Consider the following 19,529-nt stretch of genomic DNA (forward strand, 5'->3'; position numbering starts at 1 on the left):
ATACACACACACACGTATTTAATTTATAGGACCCAGAACACTTCACCTTTGGATTTTATGTTCAGGGAAAACAATTGTGTTTATACTTCTGAAGAATGAATGATATCATATGCCAAGTGTTTCTATTCAGTCAAAATTCTTATTAGTCAAACGTTATGTGATGTCTTTTTCAGAATTCTTTTTCACAGTTAACTTTTTATGACTGTTCCCACTGTCAGAAAAGTCAAAGGAAATGACATGGTTTTCCCTGCCCTTGAACTATCCCCCCCCCCCCGCGCCCCCTGTCATTCCCCTGGCCGTTGGGACCCTGAAATAACCCATTTGCTTTGAGAAGACCTGAGTTGAGCAGTGGACTAAGTAGGAGGCCACAGTGTGCCAGGTAGAGCAGGCTCCGTCTTTCTCAGGGTCCCAGGGCAACAGACGGCACTTTCTGCCCTTAGTGACAAATGTGTGCTTGGTCATGTGCAGGGCAAGTCCCCACAAAGATGCCGGAGCTTCTGGACACCAGTTCTTAGAACACCAGCAAACCGTTGCTTTCTTGAGTCTAAAGGTTCCATTCACCTGCAGAACACCCACCTCCTTGACACCCTCGCCAAAGCTTGACCTCTGACAACCAGACGGAGCTTGAGAAGGAGAGGCAGGAGTGTGAGGTTCATTCTGCAGCTGCAGCTGGCACCACCTGCAACCTATTGCCTAATTTATTATTATTATTTTTGGTCTAAATTGGTTTCTCTTGGATGGATCAATAATGCTTTCTATGCTGAGATTACTTTACCTGAAGAAAAATGCCCATCCATTTGCTGTACTTGCCTTCAGCCCTGTAATGAGGCCTGCAAGTTCCGTGGTCAAGGAACTTGACCTTCCCAAATGTGCCCAGGAGACAAGCAGGCCGAGTGGAGGCTGCTGTGTGTTCAAGCACGGGCAGAGCATGACTTTTGTACCGGGCTATTTGCACATGCGTGCTCTGGCCAAATGCTAATAAGATGGTTTCCCATTTGCTTTTTTCTTCATGGGAAACCCTTTCTCATTTCCTCTTTGCCTTCTGCCATTTTTTGAATATTCTTTGCTTCTTTAAAAATGTCTTAAAGGTTTTCTTTTTAAAATTATTTTTGGGGGCTCTTACAGCTCATAACATTCCATGCATCAATTGTTTCAAGCATATTTGTACACGCGTTGCCATCATCATTTTCTAAACATTTACTTTCTAATTGAGCCCTTGGTATCAGCTCCTCTTTTTTCCAATCCCCCTACCCCCTCGTGATCCCTTTGTAAATCATAAATTATTATTGTTTCCATGTCTTGGACTGACTGCTGTCTCTCTTCTGCCATGTTTCTCCCTGGGGTGAGGATTATGCATTAATCATTGCAATTGATTCCCCCCTTTTCCTCCTCCCCCCACCTTCTCTCTACCCTTATGATGTCACTACTCCCAATTCTGTCCCTGAGAGGTTTATCTGACCTGGATTCCATGTACCAGTGTGCATGCTCCGGTCTAGCCAGAACTCAGAGGTAGGACTGGGGTAATGATAGGGGCGGCATGAGGAAGCCTCAAAGAACCAGAGGAATATTGTGGGTTTTGTCAGCATTATACTTCTCCCTGGGTGACTTATCCCTCCTTGTGACCCTTCTGTGAGGGGTGTCCTACAGATGGGTTTTGGATCTCTGCTCTGATACCCCTCATTCTCAACAATATATGTGTTTTTGTTTGTTTGGGGTCTTCTGATGCCTACTATCTGATCCTGTCGACACCTCATGATCTCACAGGTCGGTGTGCTTCATCCATTAGGCTTGTTGCTTCTCTGCTAGATGGTTTTCCTTGTAAGTTTCAGTGACACTATTTTCTGGTTGACCCACCCGCTCCCCCTGTTCCCACTGTGACTCTGATCCCGTCTTAGTATCAGGTGGTAAATAGTCATACTTTGTCCTCAATTTTATTCACCAACCAGCCATTTAAGGAAATCTAAGAATGTGGAGGCAGGCGAATGAGAAGGCCATTTTGCCATAAGAAAAAGAAGATTCATTGGTGTGACACAGTAGCTGAATTCTTCATAAGGTGGTGGTGCCCAATTAAGTGCCCAGCTGCTTCCCATTTGACAAGCCAGCCTCCTCTTCCAAAGCACTCAGCTTTGCATGCTCGGTGGCCCGGAAGTCCACCACTCGCCTTATGCCCTGGTTCCCTGTTCTGCCGCTGCTGCTCATCCGGTCTCAAAGCCGTCTCCTGCATCAGGGTGGTCCAACACTGCACGGGGAGGGCTCTTCCATCTGGCTGGTAGGCATTTCTCCCTTCCCCAATCAGAAGATGCCGATTTTACTTCCGGCAGGAGGTCAATCACAATGAACCCCAGATAGCAGTCGGTCTGATGAGCCCTGGTGGCGTAGTGGTTCAGCATTGGGTTGTGAACCCCAACAGCCGCTCTGCAGGAGAAAGACGTGGCTTTCTACTCCCACCAAGAGTCACGGTGGTGGCAGCTCCACCTTGTCCTATAGGGTGGCCATGAGCCCGAATGGACTGGGGGCCAGTGAGTACATTTATTTTTGCCAGTCAGTGTCTCCCCGCCCTTGGTACTCAGATCCACCGGAATAGGAGGGTCGTTTAGTGGAAGTAACAAAAGCAATGGTGAGAATGAATGAATTCCCTTCACGGCAGGCGTCTGTGAAGAAAGCGGACTTGAGGTCTCCATGGAAGCATGACGCGAGCCATCTCTGTAGGCTTGTCTATTTTGTGGGAACTGCAGCCTTGGATGGAAGCGGATATTGCTGTACGTAACCTAGATTCAGCCACAGGCGTCTGTTACCATCTTCGTTTCTCAAGTCCTCTCTGTTCTACGCTTATCCCCACTGATCCTATTGTGTACTAGGTTTCCCTTTTACACTACGTCCCCTTTACGGTCTTTCTGAAAGAAGGTGGAGTCACCAAGAAAATTCTCTACCGGTATCAATGTGCTTATCTGTTGAGGGGTATGCGGGTCCAGAGGGGTTACGGCCTTTGCTGCAGACCACTCTACTGGATGAGTGCGAGCGGGGAGCGGGTCCACTGGGCCCCAGTGGCGAATCTCTTGGACAGCAAAGCAGTCTGCCTCCCAGCCAGCCAAGGGGGTCAGGTGCGCCAGTAACTCAGTGGCTCAGGCTCCCTCCCAGAGCCAGACTGGCTGGGTTTGTAATTCTGCCCCTCCATGTACTGACGATGGAACCTAGGGTGAGTTGCTTACCCCTCTCTGCCTCAACTTTCCTCATCTGCCAAATGGGGATGATGGAAAGACCCCCTTCGGAGGCTGCTCTGCCCACTCACGGGCCAGGAGTGTTGCCTGGTTTCCTCCCCCTCTGCTCAAGCCAGCAGGTCCTGCGTGTCGAATGGGTACAGAGTAGCCCCCCTGCCAGCTCTGCGGGATCTCTGGTCCCTCCTTCGTGGATGAGTTTGCCCCAGGAGGGCTCCGTGGAGAAGCGGAGTCAGGCTCTCAGGCTGTTTCTGCAGCTTCGCAAGGTCACCCCCTTGGGTTCAGAGTTCGAGGCGGAGGCGAGCGGATGGCGACTCCATGAATAGCCCCGACGCCGCTGTGGCTCGACAGGGTATCGAGCTTCCGAGAAGCAGGTGCCTTGGCTCGGGCGCCAGCGCTACAACTTCCTTGCTAATTGGGACACAGGAGCTGTGCCGCCCGCTCTTGACAGAGCCTCCCGAATGCTCTGTTTCGGGGGGGTGGATGAAACGCTAGACTGTGTATCGGCTGAAATGGACGCTTAGCTGTCACTGAGTTCTCACCCAAATGGAAAGCAAATAATTACTAGTAAAATTGCAAGTGTTCTGGTAATCTTTTGTCAATAAGTCAGGACGGTCTGCAGAGCACAGGTGGCTGGGGTGGGGGAAAGGGAGCGGGTGGGGTCAGCTAGCTGGTGTCCTGATGCTGTCACTTGCTCACTGGGTGGCTAGGGAAACATCCAGCCTCGCTTCGCTTCATTTCCTCAGCTGGGAAATGGAGAGCAATCATAACACCACTGCTGTGACATCCAATGAGACGAGGTAGAGGAAAGTACCCGAGATACCACCCCACCCCGAAAAAATAAAAACAACAAACATGGCCGACGGGTGGATTCGGCCTCATAGTGACCGCCTCGGACAGTCAGCTTTCCCACGGGATTTCCAAGCCCGCCCAGAGAATGTGTTAGCGCAGTCATTGGTGAGCCCCTGCCCCCGGGAACTCTCTGGCCACGTCTCCATTTATCGACCCATCCGTTTGCGTTCTCCGTGAAACCGCTTTTGCCTGTGTAGTTCAATGACAGCGCTGGTGCCGTCACGGCCACCCTTTTATTTCAACACATACATGTACGACTTGGGGTGTGGTCACCGTCCCTGTCTGCCTGTGTGCTCCCTTCATTCTGCCTCCGGCTTCTTTCTCAGGAGCCCTGGTAGCACAGAGAGTTAAGTGCTGGGCTGCCAACTCACTAGCTGCCCCACAGGGTCAAGAGGAGCCCGCTGCGCCCAGACAGACTGACAGCCTCAGAAACACTGAAGAGAAGTTAGTTCTGCGCTCTCCTACAGGGCTGATAGGAGTCAGAATGGACTAGATGGATTTGGGGATTTTGATTGTTTTTAACCACTCCCTCTTCCCGATCTCAAATTCCTTTCTGGTGGTTTTGTCTTTTCAGTTGCTTCCATTCCCGCCAGATTTTAGAACTTTTCAGCCACTCCCTCCACAAGCTTGCGATTCCATCCTGGAGAGCTAGTGCCTGGGAGAAGGATGAGGCTTTCTGCTCCTGTCTAGACTTACAGCCTCAGGAACCCGGCAGTTGTCTGCCCTGCAGGGCTGTCTGAGTGGGAATGCTTGCACTTGATACCTTGTTTGTTGTGCTTCCAGGGAGCAGGGACCTATGAATCAGAATTGACTTGATGGCTGGGAGTTTGTTTGTTCATTTGTTTTGTTTTGGAGTGGAGCAGGAGACAGCACACTCTTTTTGGTAAAATAAATAAACAAACAAGTAACCTCTTTTTTTGCAAACACCCACATGATAAATGTTCTAGGCCTCCCTCCCCGCTTCTGTTGTTACAATCCAGCTCTGTCATTGTGGTGTGAAAGTAGTCAGAGACCAATGCAAGTAACTCATCGTGCTGGCCAGCCAGGAACACCTCTCCACCAGAGTGCGCTATGGACTGGATTCATCCTGCAAGCTGCTGTCTTCCGAATCCTGAGTTAGCGTGTTGGAGCTTAAAACACGAAACCCACTACTGTCAGTCCATTCTGATTCGATAGCTACCCTCCAGGACAGTGCTCAACTGCCCTTGTGGGTTTCTCAAGCTGTAAATCTCTAGGAAAGACAAAATGCCACCAGAGGGGCTGCTGGGTTTGCGCCACCCATAACCGGGCACTTAGGCGCTGTGTCATCAGGATCCCGCAGATGACACCCATAGCCGTCAAGTCAATTGGAGTCTGTTTGGACACTTAGTGCCCCTACATGACAGGGTAGTGTGCTCTTTAAGAGTTTCTGAAGCTGGAAATCTTTACTGGCTCAGACAGTCTCATCTTTCTCCCAAGGGGCTGCTGGTGGGTTTGAAGCACTGACCTCACAGCACCATAGGGCTCCTCCTCAGATGACAGGCCATCATTGAACATTGGATGTCAGCTCCTCTTGGCGAGACTGGGGGTCACACGTTCAAAGTAGCTGCTGAGGGAGCCTTTGACCCCTTCCATCTTGGTCCACTTTCTCCCACAGCCCTGTTTGTAGATACTAGTGATTGCAAAAGTTTTGTCATTCGTAGGTGAATGCCATTGAAGTTTAGGAGAGTTTAAAGAAATTCCATGCAGACACGTGGATCATCAATGGCTCCATCAGTTTCACAACTGACTGAAGGATCGTGAGCAGTCAGCAGTACGTAAAGGCCCTAGTACTGGCAGGACTATATAAGCATGGCGCTGGTACTGTGCACCTTGTAACATGATGACTGATGGCCTCAGGCCACTTCCAGAAGCCTGAGTAGGCCCCTGTGGTTAAGACAGGCCGCTTCTCATCACTACAGAGACACCTCTCAAACCTCATGGACTTCAGTCCAAGACGGCACACACCAAGCAACCTGTAAATATTTGTATGGCTTTCAGTGAGTTTGGGACTTCTGAAAAACCCTTTAAATTGTGACCTGGGGGCAGAATTGTGCAATGTTGCATTTGCCTGAACAGGCTCCCAGGAATGCTGGAGACCAGACTTTGGTTCGTAGAGTGGAGGGCTAGCTGCTCTCTCTCGCTCTGAGTTGTGAAGGATGATTTGTGGATCGCATACATTTTTTCTAGGATGCTGGTGTCACGGTGGGCTAGCTTGGCCACAGACTTCTCTTTTCTGTCTCACTGACACACCTCGTTGCCTGGTGCCCAGGAAGTTATTTTCCTGGGTCAAACTGCACTTCACCTGCCAGCAGGTGTGCTTACTGGCTCTTTTTATTCCCCGCAGCAGGGACAGTGTGGAAAATAGGTCATGTCTCTTTCAAGAAAGGAGCAAAGTTTAAAAGTTCCCCAGATATTTCTCTTACTCATGTTCTCAATTCCATTCCTTTAATTAAGAACACTACTGTTTTCTCTTTATTGTCCACTCATTCCCTTTTCCTCCTAAAGTATGACGTTAAGACTGAACCTAGTAATAAGCACCTGGCTTATTCTGAACTTGTAGGAAGGATATTAAGTGGATTTTACCCAGTGTAGTGTTACATTTAAAAACAACAATGATCCCCGCTTTTTTTTTCCTGCCCAAATACCTAGTGCCCATACGTAGAAAGTTTGTCAAGCAGTGTCATCTTGCCAAGGGCAAGGCAGCTCCCAGGAAGGGTGGCAATGAAATAATACGACCAAGTCCACACACCACCCTAGGAAGTTATTTCTGACTCTTACAATATGTGACAGCAATAACCTAGCCTTCCCAAATCTAATCATCATACCTCATCAATAAGCACTTACCTGATTAATATTCATAGGACATACATTCCCGTCTCATGATATTTTTTCTGCTGTTTCATGTTCAGTTCCTATTCCTTTGAGACACTAAATTATTTTTAGTTCCCCACTTTCTGAAAATTAGTACACATGCAATATTTATGTTAAGTAGTAATCCAGAAATATACTAATAACTTACGGCCAGATAAACACATACATTAAATGGTTTCTAGTTGCTTATGACTGTGAGGCAGTGGATAAAGGACATGGGACCAAGGTCATCTTCCTAGTGTCTAGATCTCACCAGATGGACACCACTATCCATGGTCTCTGTTACCGTGCCCCAAGGACAAAGACAAGGCTTACCCAATCAATTTAGTCCTTGAAGTCAATGTTTGGGCAGCACGTTTGTCTATTTTTATTTTGTTCAGTTTTATTGGCATGAAATTCACGTACCACACAATTCAATGGTGTTCACATATTAAACAGACTTGTGTAATCATCACCATGATCAATTTTAGAATATTTTCTTCATCCTCATACCCAGTGTTATTAACTCCTCATCACCCCTCAACCTCCCTTGCCACAACCCTAGTGACTAATCTCGTTACTGGATTTCATATAAAGAAAATCATGCAAAAACCCCAACAATGACAACAAAGTAAGCACAGAAAAACCTCAGTGGAGAGGAAAACAGAAGGTAATCAAAAAAGGACAAACTAAAAATAGGTCAAAAGGGAAAACAAATGATAATAGATTAAAATGTAACCTTACTCTATCTGTAGTAATCCATTTTCCCATGCACTCTGTCTGCAAGTAAGACTATGTACATTTCTAGTCAATGGTCTGAGGAAGTTCAAGGAAAGCTTAATCTGCATGAGGAATGCCCATGGATTTGGGGCTTCCGCTGTCATCCATAGACTCCTGGAAAGCAGGTACTCAGATTTTAACCTCTAATACAATTTCCCCCTCTGATCTTGGATTTTATTGTTTATAGTCCTTGGATCACATGTGCTGGTGTGTTCCCTCCATGTGGACCTATCTGCCACCTTCACTTAGATGGCTGCTGGTTTTAAAGCAAGCCTTTAGCACCCCAGGAGCTCTTCTTTCTGATAGCTGGACACCCTTTCTGATAGCTGGCCACCATCTGATTTTTTTCACCACACTTGCTACAGCCCTTCAGTGATCTTTAATGAGGGCAAATATGGAGAAGGGTCACATCAAAAACTAATTGTGGCAGTTATGTAATCTGCCAATTTGAGAGAAGGGGTGGAGTCTAGCCTGTCAATCAGGTCATAGCCAATGATGCCTCTTGTGGGCATGGTCTTCGTTTGAGGATTCTGGAACTTCCTCCTTGGAGGCGGGCCACACTCTCTCTCTGCTTCACCTTCCTGCTAACTAGCCACATGGAGCCACACTGATGGCAGCCAGAGACCTGGAGATGCTTCCACTGCCACTGAATCCACCAGACTCCACCCACAGGCCTGTGATCTTCCTGTATTTGGCATCATTGCATGTGTTGCATGACTCTGAAGAGGAATTTATAGACTAGTATCAGACATATGGGCTAATATTGGACTTAGGAACTTGATCTGGACTGGGATGGTTCTTAATATAGTTACTCTTTGATATAAAGTAATCTCTTGTACACATGAGTGTCTCTGTATTTGTCCTCTAGTCAGCCCAGACTAACACAAATATGTGTGTGTGTGTGTGTACACACATTTAAGTAACCTCCATGAAGCATGGGGCATTCCAATGATGGTATCATTAATCTAGCCCATGGATTTTAAAGTGCTACTAAGAGAAAAAAAAACATATCTAGGACAGCTCTTTAGACTAAAGTACATGAGATGGTCACTTCTATAGGTTAAACACTTAATTGACACTGTTTAAGAAATCAATGAGTGTTAGATGGGAGGCAAACATCTCAATCCTGCTTATTCCCAAAAAGCAAGGGAAGCGTGACAATGGCAAGTATGTGGCAGTCCTAAGTTGTCCATTACTGGACATTGTCAGAAGCAAGAGGTTGAAACCGCCTGCCCACAGACTTCCAAATCCAGTCCTCGGTGTCTTCGCCCTCGGGGGTGTTTCAGCTCTGAGTCCAAAGAAGTATTTCCAGTCCTTTCATCAGGAAGCGTGTTTAGTCACCTGCATTAAATCCTTTGTCCTGCACTGGACACGAGTAGAGTTCTAAGTGATCATCCAACTAGGATATAAGGAGCCCCAGTGATGTACTAGGTACGGATCGGACGGCAACCCGTATAGTTGGCGATTAGAAACGACCTGCAGCTGCTCGCTGGAAAGAATGGGCTTTTCACTCCTGTACACAGTGACAGTCTCAGAAACCCACAGGGGGGCGCTGTGAGTCAGCATTGACTTGATGGTCACGAGGTTGAATAGTGTGGTGGAAGCCGGTCCCGTGTCCTGTAGGTGGCGATTACAGAAGTCTGAGTAGAGGGTGGAAGACGGATGGGCGCGCGAGCAGTAACTTTGCTTCATAATGACCCTGTACTTGTAGTAATGCCATTATCATTTCCAGAGAACTTTTGCTCTCCTTTTACCTAATTTGTCACCTCTAAGAAACTAATAAGAGAAATAGTCGGAAATGGACCGTCGTGGGAATACACATCAGAAACATTCTCATGATCACATCGACTGACCAGTCAGTTTCGGCTTAAGGAATTTTTAATATTATCCCAAATTCCTTGCAGCTAAACTGAAAACAGACCAAGAAAATTCAGGAAGCCTAGCACAAGCTGCTTGCCATTGTGCTTCCTGATGGATGAACGACGTGTTCATCAATTGAGTACTTTGCAGGTAGCTTCCAATAGACCTGTTAAGAGGCGTCCCCATAGTTAAGAACCCAGCTCTGAAATCTCAGGGCCGGGGGTGTATATCTCACCGACATGGATTTATAAGCGGTGTGCTATGGAATTATCACTGTTTTTATCACTGTTAATTGGAGGCAATAATAAGATCTGCTACATTGGGTTGAGAAGATTTCCACAGTCAAATCCAGGCCCAGCACCAACCATGCCATCAGCTTGATTCTGCCTCATGGTGACCAGTTTATCCTTGTAAGTCAATGTTTTCCCAGCAAGTTTATGAGTCTGGCATCCTATCATTGAGAACGTGGACAATCTTTGAATGTGCGACTAATTGCCCTCAAGTGATTCCATTCACCTCTGGAGGGTCTCATGACTATCTGGTAAGCATTCATCCGTGCTGTGGACAAACTGATTGAACTGGAGAAGATGTACTGACATACCTCCACCGTCATTTTTCCAGGGTCAGGAAGCCGCATCGCTCTGAGGACGTCTCTTCTCTGGTGTTCTCCCTGAGTACACCCGGCGCTGCTGCAGTCCCCAGCACGCTGTGCTCCAGTGGCTTCTCATCCGGGAGCGCCCATGCTCATGTGATAGCAAGCTGTTAGCTCAGGGACAGGATGTGAGTGATAGCAAAGTTATTCACAAAGTGGGGAAAGAGTTGAATGCTATCTGCAGGGCTTCTCTGTCTGTCTGTGTGTTCCAGCCTGGAGACGTGTATAATGGGGAAGCAGCAAGACGACCTTGACACCCTTGGGCAGAGAGACAAGTGTGTTTGATGATAAGGGCGCAAAGTGAACTTGACAAAGGGCAGTTTTCCCCTAGGGCCATCGTGGCCATGGAGAGCACCTCTCCTGTGAATCTGCTCATGAAAAGTCAATGGCCCAGGACCTCCAGCCTGACTCATGGGTGGGAAGGCTGTAATCCGTCCCCTAACTTTCTGTCACCACCCTAGCCATCCAGTTAGCAATGAGGGAGAAGGAATTTCTCATAAACAGTACTTTGCTGAGCTGATTTGCATATTGTTAAATTGTGTGTGTGTGGGGGGGGGGTTCATAATAGAGCATGAGATTCTTCTTTTCAGTTTTTCAGTTTGGCTTACTGCCCCCCATGTGTTTGTTTTCTGTGCGTGTTGGTTTAAAAGCACCTACCAGGTGATTTCTGAGTCACAGACCATTTGAACTCTGCCTCGGAGACACTCAGGGGCTTGTGCATGAAGGGTTTGACTGTCGAATGGACACACTCTTGTCAGTTGGGGCTCGGGGCTGCAGCACAGCACAGGAAGCAGCTTGAGCAGAATCACACGCTGCGGAAGGCCAAGGGCACTCGCTGACGGAGGGCGTGGTCGGCACTTCAGGTTTTGGAAAGGCAGGGACCGGAGCACCCCTGGGGAGCTTGTAGCAGGAACTCGCCTGCCTTCAAGCAGCCCCCTTCTTGTCCTTTTGATTTCCAACGAAAGATTCAAGCTCTCAGGAAAGAGAATACAATTGTTAGCCTCCTGATTGGGGTAGAGCAGGACACCGGGTAATTTCCAACAAGTGAGAGCTGGATCATCAAGGAAAAAAAAGTCGTCCAATTTAGGAGATTTTGAGAGAGAGTGAAGAGAAAAAAGAAATTAAAAAAAGCACAGTGAAGATTTTTTCCCACAAAGTTCTGAGAAGGATGGTGTGCTCTTCCGAGACCCTGTGTGCACAGTGATTGGCTGGGATCAAGAGATGCTGCTTAATGCTCCCCTCTTCCCGTGGCCTGTCACAAGGACAAACTTTGGAGAAGGCTGGGCTCAGGCATTATACCATAGAAAACCTTCAAACTTAAGCTTTTGAGACGACTGCAAACAAAGCTCTTCTAAAAGTCCCAGAAATATACTGCCAACTTTGAAAGAAAAATGGCGTATGAAGTGGAGTTCTCAGCCCCAACCGCTCTAGGTAAGACATCCACTTCAGGTAGTGAACCAAAACCACGAAATGTGGAAAGATATTGGGTAACTAAGGAACTCTCCAGCAGAGGAGCAGGTTGAGAGGCCACGCAGCCAGTTCCGGTTGAGAGCCTGGTGCTGTGCTTGGACACCACTGCTCGGCCTCAGCACAGGTGGCCCTGGAAGGATGGTCATGTCTCCACCCTTTCAAAATACATGACTAGCTTCCGCCGCCATTGCCTTGCCTGTGGAGTCTAGTCCCGAGGCACCAGTTTGGAAGTGCCCAAGGCACAGACAAAAGAGACTGGGAAAGCAGGCTCTTATCTGCCAAGAGGACACCGTCTCAGTGGTGGGCGTGTCAATGACATAACAATGCCCATTTTTAAGTACTAATTGCATCCGTTTGAACTTGCATTTTATTAACAGATGACAGCACACATGCTACACTACGAATTACTAAATTTTTAAAAACCTGACATTGTTTTCGAAGGTGTGCAATGGGATCACCTTGCATTTTCATGTTTGAAAGTGTTGGTAACTGAAACCCCGTCTTTGGAATCTTATGACCGGATGACAACTCTATCAAGATTCTCCATAGATTAAATGGTTCCAGATTCTCGGGGGTTGATTCACAGATGGATTGTGTGAACTTTGGACAAAAACCCACATAGCTCTAGTTCAACGTTACTATCTTCAAAGTAGGGCAACAATGCTGCCTTGGTGGAGCACTGGATTAAGCACGGAGCTGCTAATCAAAAAGGTCAGCAGGTGGAGCTACTCTGGGAGAAAGATAGGACCAACTGCTTTTGTAAAGATTGACCCTACAGATTCTATAGTCTCCCATGGAATCAACTGAAAGGCAGCGGGTTTGGTTTGGGTCCCTTTACTGAGCTTTATTGGTCTCCTTGTAATTACTGATAGACAGTAAAGTATGCAGTGTAACTTGATAGGATGCACTGGAGAATACTAATTATAAGAATTCCGCTTACTTATTTTGGAATTTTGCTTACTTACTTTGGTTGATTGGTGGTTTATACTAATTAACTTGTGTAACTTGCCAGAAACATTAAGGGCCACACACAACCTTACAAGTGAGCATCTACATCCCAGTTCATTGGGTATCTCTATCTCCACAACCCAGTCAGGCCTCAGAGGACAGTGGAGTCAGGAACGATACCCAGCCTGGCAGTAAGAGGAAGTCAGTTGTGTGGTTCCTTCATTGGCTTATTTCATAAACGTTTAGTAAGCACCTACTGTGTGCTCAGATCAAGCAACAGGGCCTCCATCTTACTGTGGGCATCCGGCAGGGAAGAGGGCTGTGTTACAGCATCATTGCCGTCTGCTGCAGCAATATTGAACAAGAGCGGAAGGATGTGCTGTTTTGCCCAGGGTCGTCCAGGTCGGCTTCCAGGGAGGAGGACTGGAGCCGAGGGAGAAGCAGACGTGAGGAGGGCATTCTGGGTAAAGAGAGCTGCATGTGCAAAGACTTGGGCACGTGAAGGCTCCTGAAGGATTGGGAAACGACACTTTGGCTGGAAGGAGAAAGTTGGGTGAGGAATAGCACCCTGTCAGACACCTTCAAAAGCGAGACTGGAAGCACCTGTTTTTTGCTGTTGATGATAATGTCTAGCATTTACATACTGTGTTAATTTGACCTCATTTACATAGTGCTTCATTATAAAGAATCACTGAGATGTCGCCTACTTGTCCTCAGTCTCCTGCTAGCCCTATGACTCCAAAAGTCAGGGTAACGACCTTGGTTTTGGCGCGAGGCAGAAAAATATACAGTGATGTGTTGCTTGGTCTCCATTTTCAAAGCACCGTGTAAATCACAGAAGTGGTATAAAAAGAACTGAAGATAATTCTCTGTGTTTATTTCTTGCTAGCTACAAAGGTTTATTTTGCATAGCTTTTTGTCTTTGTCCACATACATATATGTTTTGGTAGACTAATGCAGACACTTTGAATAGCTTACTTTTTCCATTCACTATTACATCTATTCTTTTTACTTCCCCAGAATATTTTTAATTCTAGTTTTTTATAGATGCCCAATATCTCAATGAGTAGTCACTGGAAAATTGTCTTGCTTCATGTGTTCAATAGTTTGGGCAATATCATCAGGACAATCTTCGAGTATAGAGCTTAGTTCTCCTGTCAGATATTTTTATAGTAGAGTTTTACAGTTTAGAGTTTTCCCATGTCTCCCTCCTAATCTACTCTTCAATAACTACTTCAATATGGATTTTTAGGGATTTTACTTTCTTTACATAGCAGCAGCCTTACTAATGCACCGTTCCAGACATAACAAATCCGAGAGCTAAACTTTAAGGCCATTACTGAACCTGTAATATGTAGAGAAGCAGCAGCCCAGACTCTGGAAATATTATGGCCAAGACGCGGTGATGGCCAGAAGACGTTGTTGTAACCGAAAAGGCTGACCCCCCTCTGCAGTGTTTCCTAGGTTTATATTCTGTGAATTTGATTTTTTCATTAAAACCCCCTGCCATTGGGTCAATTCCAAATCATACGACGCTCAAGGGCAGCGTAGAACAGTTTTGTAGGATTTCTGAAACTCAATTATTATGGAGGTAAGCAACCTCCTCTTTCTCTGGCAAGGCAGCTCGTGAGTTTGGACTGCTGACTTTTTGCTTCGCAGCTCAGTTCTTAGACTCATGAGCCCCCGGCATGCCTCACCAACTCCTAAGGCAGCCAATATTTAGTCTCCTTTCAAAATGTCTCTTCATTTTCCTCGTGTAGTAACATTACTTACCATTTGATGAATACCCTTTCTACTTCCATGTTTAAAATTATTCTTGCTGTATTTGTACCTGCCTCCCATCCATTACTGATTTTTTAAAACCTTTCTTTTTTATAACAGTGAGTTTGTTCCTGTGACCTTAGAGCTCCTTTTTATTGCAGCATACCCTCACTATGTGACCCAGAAATCCCACCTCTGGGCGTTCTCACTGGGAGCACTCTCAGAAGCATGTGCACAAATGCCGGCATAGCTTTATTCAGAACCACTAAAACTGGAAAGAACTCCAGTGTCCTTCAGTAGGCACATGGATAAGCACAGGGGGCCCCTTAATATCATGGGATACTACTCAGCAATGAAAAGGAATGAACTATTGAAACACAGCAGCGCCAATGAATCCGAAGGCAATAAACTGGTCTCCACATCCGATGGGCTGTATGGTGGCCTTTATGTGACGTTCTGGAGAAGGCAAAAGCAGAGGGATGGAGAAGACAGCAGTGGTCGCTAGGCGTGACGTGAGGGAGGGCATGACTACGCTGAGAATAGGGGCGGGCTGTGGGGGTGATAGGACTGCTCTGTGTCTCAAGATTCTACACTTGTGCCAGAATTCATAAAACTGCACACAGGGAAACAGGCATTTTTATTGTATGTTGATTTAAAAAGTTAGAGGGAAAAAGAAACCAGTGTCATCAAACTAGTTTTGTGTCTTTTGACAACGTGTTTAACTTCTTTAAATCTCAGTTTATCTGCCTGTAAATTGTGGCACATACTCTCCACCTAGAAAAGGTGCCATAAAGATGAAATAGGACGTCAGAAAGCATCTACTTGACACAGAGGGGCGGCTTGTTCTCTTCCTCGGGAACTGTTTCTCACTGGGCGCAGCTTCTGGTTTTCATTATTACCTGCGCTTGAAATAAAGAAAAGTTATTTGTCTAAGTTTTGGATAACAGACTGAAGCCACTGAAGGTTTCCAGCAAGGAAAGTGGCATGGTCTGGCTTTTGTTTTTAAAAGATTGTGTGAGTAACTTAGAGGCCCAGAGCTGGGAGAAGGATGACCACAGAAACACATAGAGAGACCGGTGCATGCGGGCAAGAGGCCGTGTAGTGTAGACATGGGGCAGAGCCTGGGAGAGAAGAGGAGGAGGCAGGTTTGGGGTTCGTTTGGAAGCCGAACGAGCTAGGTCTGTTGGTGGTTGGAAATGTCAGGAAGAGGAAAAGCAATCTGAGTCAAATCCTGGGGTTTTGGACTTGAACAACATAGGTCATTTCCTGAGATGAGAACTCCGAAAGAGCAAACTCAAAACAATCGAGAATTCAGGGTGAGCGTCTGAAGTGCAGGAGGCAGGTAACCATTCAGTGGAGGGGTCTTGAGCCAAAGGCCAAGAATGGCCGCTCTTTCTGGGACTGCAGCGCCTTCAGGACCCCAGGGGGCAGGATGAGTCTCCCAGCAGCAGCCCTCCAGGGTATGGTCAGAGGGTCCTTCCGCAGCATTTCTTTTGACCCAGTCTCGAAAGGTTTCATAGAATATGGCTCTCTGACCCATTTCTGAGCAAGATGATGGAAACTTCCCCCAGAACCCAGATGATGCTCGTATTTTTGCTGCCATTTTTCTTTTCCCTTTTCGCTTAGGGAGATGGAGGGACAGGCGGCGCCCACATGTTCAGATACCTCCTCATCTAGCTGGAAGGCACCACACACATTGCGTAAGGTTGAAAAGCACTGTGAACCACAGAGAGTGAGGATGAAAATGCAACAGCAGGGTACTGAATATGCTAAGACACTCTAGTCTCACGTATTTATTTTCAGTATCCTGATTTTCCATAGAAAACCTGACAACGAAGGGGAAAAATTTCAAGATAAAGTTTTCCTCGGTGACACCACATTTAGGATGGTGAATTTTCTGCAAGGGAGGGAAGGAAATGGGGCTTGGGGAGGAGCGTCGGGGAAGCCCCACTGACTCAGCCCAAAGACAGGATGCTTTTGAGTTGAATATTGATTCCATAGAAATCAAGTCCTTTAAAAATCTAAGCCCGTGAGAGACTGCTCATCTGTCCCATCCCCGTGAACCACCCTAAAGAGTTATCTATTGGCCTTTGTCTCAGAAATGTCGATGCCCAGTCCTGTTCCTCAAGTCACTCGTTCGAGTGGCAGAGCGATGGTCTCACCATTGCTCGATGTTCTTCTAAGTCATCCTTGTTCCAGCAGGCACCCCTCGTGCAAGGAACTGGTGTGATCCGGAGCATTTTTGTTTTTTACCAACACAGGACTATTTCGGCACAAACCCATCACCAGGCTGTGAATTTCAACATCTTTGAGGGCATGGTTTGCCACGGGGTGCCTCTCGTGACCCTCTCCAGAGGCAAAGTGGTGTATGAAGCCGGAGTTTTCAGTGTCGCGGCCGGAGAAGGAAAGTTCATTCCTCGAAAACCATTTGCCGAATATATTTACAAACGAATCAAGCAGCGAGACCAGGTGAGTGTGTGCGCGGTGCTCTTACCCCCGGCGGAGCTCCTGGATGCCTGGCTGTTGGTGTCATTGTGGCTGTGGCGTGACACTAACCCACTCCTGGTGCATAAGGATTGGTAGTAGAGACTACAGACAAACACCCGTTTTCAAAGAAAGCATTACTGGATAGATGCATTTTTCCATTGCAGATCAACGTCCATGGGAGAGTTTCACAGTGAACCACCGTAGATTGCCTTAGGCGTGGTGGACATTTTGGTAGAAGCCTGGGTCCTCCAAGAAGCAGGTTTCCAGATGGGTGGACTTTATTGTAGGAAACCCCCTTGAGAGAAGTAGGGAGGGAGTTAGGAAGGCTGGGGGAGCCCTCAAACAGCAGTGGCGGTCAGGAGGTGAGAGGGAAAGGGGGTGAAAGGATGAATTCTAGCGGCTTAGATAATTTTCTGAGTCCTAATTTTCTGAGTCCTCCAGTCAAATCTCCTTTCTCTCTTAGAACTTCCCTGAGTGGTGCAGATGGTTAACCCACTTGGTTGCTGACTGGAAGGTTGGGGGTTCAAGTCACCTAGAGACATCTTAGAAGAAAGATGCCTGGCGATCTGCTTCCAAAGTCATACGCAGTTCAGTCCTCCCCGGTACACACGGGAGGGCCCCACCATTAGGCAGATGACAACTGGTGCTGATGGGGGTAGACGTATCCCTGCTAGTTCAGCCCTGGCCTGGGAGCGGCGGCAGGGGGTGTGACAGCGGGGTTCAGAGCAAGGCCACCACAGCAGTGGTGGCTTCCGGAGGTCGGGTTGCGATCATGATCACTCCACCCTCTCCTCTTACTGCCTCCCACTGTAATTGTGGGCACGTGTTTCCGTCCTCCCTGGACTGCTTCCTCGACTGCTTTTCTTCTGCAACAAATTTTTTGGGAGAACTTAATGAGATTTTAAAATATAAGATACCCAAATAAGTCAGGAAAGGTTAAGTCTCTCTCTCTAGATTTCCCTTTTGGATGATCAAATCTTTGGTAAGGCTTCTGTCTTTCTTTATAGTAACTTATAAAGGATACTGATCCTTAACATACTTGGCTTCTCACAGACACTTTGCCGAGCTCATGCCCGTGCTTGACACAATGTCAAGTTCATTGTGCGCTCTAAAATAACAACATCTTTTACACGACGCTATCTAGAGTTCTGGAATTTTGGGTGTGGGATAGGATCATGATGAGTCAGAATTAACTGGAAAGCAGTTGATTTTGATGGGGTTTCTCTGAGTGGGGCTTGACATTCTGGCACACAACAACAAAAATAACAACAGGGTTTTGCCACACACACACCCCCCCCATGACCCTCCATCTCTCAAGTGGCAAGAAGAGGGCAGTGCTGCATCACAGAACCCGACAGAGGGCACGTGTGGGCTAGAAACCCAGCAGGCTTCACCCCTGTGTGCTACTGGCCGCAGCCTGTAGCCGGTGGAGCATTTTCACTCTCGGATTAGTTGTAAGGTTCTTCTCTCTCCTGTTTGGTTTCAAGCATCAGCCTCCCATCTTTTTATTTCTCCTCAAAGTTCTCTGGCCTTTTAAAAATTTTGTTTCATTTTTGGGTCTTGTAGTCGCTTTGATTTCTCTTCTCTGATAGCTCGTGAGCATTTTTACGTGTGGTTTCTCAGAGCCAGTTCCACAGGGTTCATCTATTTTTAGACACTATTGATGAAGGAAATAAGTGCCGGAGAACACCGGCATTCTCAGAATCGATGCAATTCCCTATAGACTGGATTTCAGTTCAAATAGATGGTGTTTCGGTTACAGCTCATCTTAATTTGTAAATGCCGACACTGAACGGTGGCAGGCAGGGAGGGTAATTGTGTGTTTCTGCAGATTGATGCAGCAAATTACAGTGAGGCTAACGTTGACTGAGCGCTTACTGAATGCAAGGCACAGTGCTAAGTCCTTTGTCACCGCAATAACCCTGTGAGGACGGGAGGGTTTTTTATGCATTTTTAAAGATTAGGAAACCGGAGCTTCAAAAATTAAGAACCAGACAGCACACCCTGAGGATTGAGCTGTAAATGAGGTAACTGGCAGTGCATTGCTCAATACTAGGTTTGGACAATAGTACTTTCTTCAAAAACATGAACTATCTAAATTGGATGTTTGGAGTAGTGAGTTGTTCTTCAGGCTGCTAACTGAAAGGTCAGCAGTTTGAAACCACCACCCACTTTGTGGGAGCAAGGTGAGGCTTCTTGTTCCTGTAACCACTTAGGAAGCCCCCAGGGTCACTATGAGTCAGAATCAACTCAATGACCTTGAGTTGGTTATCTTTTTCAATTGAAGGTATTGATGGCACCTCGTTCATTCGAAAGACTGTAGTATTAATTCAGAAGATGAACGGAAAGGAATGGACTTAACAAGTGTCTAGAGCCCTGGTGGCATCATGGGTTGCTCGTCAGGTTGCTAACCTCAAGGTCAGCAGTTTGAATCCCCTAGTGCCACTGATCTGCTGGGCTGCTGGGAGTGGAAATGGATTTGATCGCTGCGGGTTGGGTTGGAGTGCAGACGTAGACGCCACAGAATTGCGTGATAGATGTGTGGCCCAGTTACTACCAGCAGGGGCGCCAGACTGAAAGGGAACACCTGGTCAGTTGTATTTTAATGACTTCCTCTTTTTTAAAAAGAATCA

General features: G+C 46.9%; 1 protein-coding gene across 1 annotated transcript in view; it reads left to right on the forward strand.

Moving 5' to 3' along the window:
* DPYS (dihydropyrimidinase) overlaps positions 1-19,529 on the forward strand; it is a 99,297-nt gene that overhangs the window by 68,554 nt on the left and 11,214 nt on the right. Inside the window, exon 8 of the mRNA XM_075550595.1 lies at positions 16,671-16,878. Within this exon, the coding sequence (XP_075406710.1) occupies positions 16,671-16,878 (208 nt within the window). The remainder of the gene's footprint in view (positions 1-16,670; positions 16,879-19,529) is intronic.

Source organism: Tenrec ecaudatus, chromosome 5, assembly GCF_050624435.1.
Source record: "Tenrec ecaudatus isolate mTenEca1 chromosome 5, mTenEca1.hap1, whole genome shotgun sequence".
Classification (NCBI taxonomy): domain Eukaryota; kingdom Metazoa; phylum Chordata; class Mammalia; order Afrosoricida; family Tenrecidae; genus Tenrec; species Tenrec ecaudatus.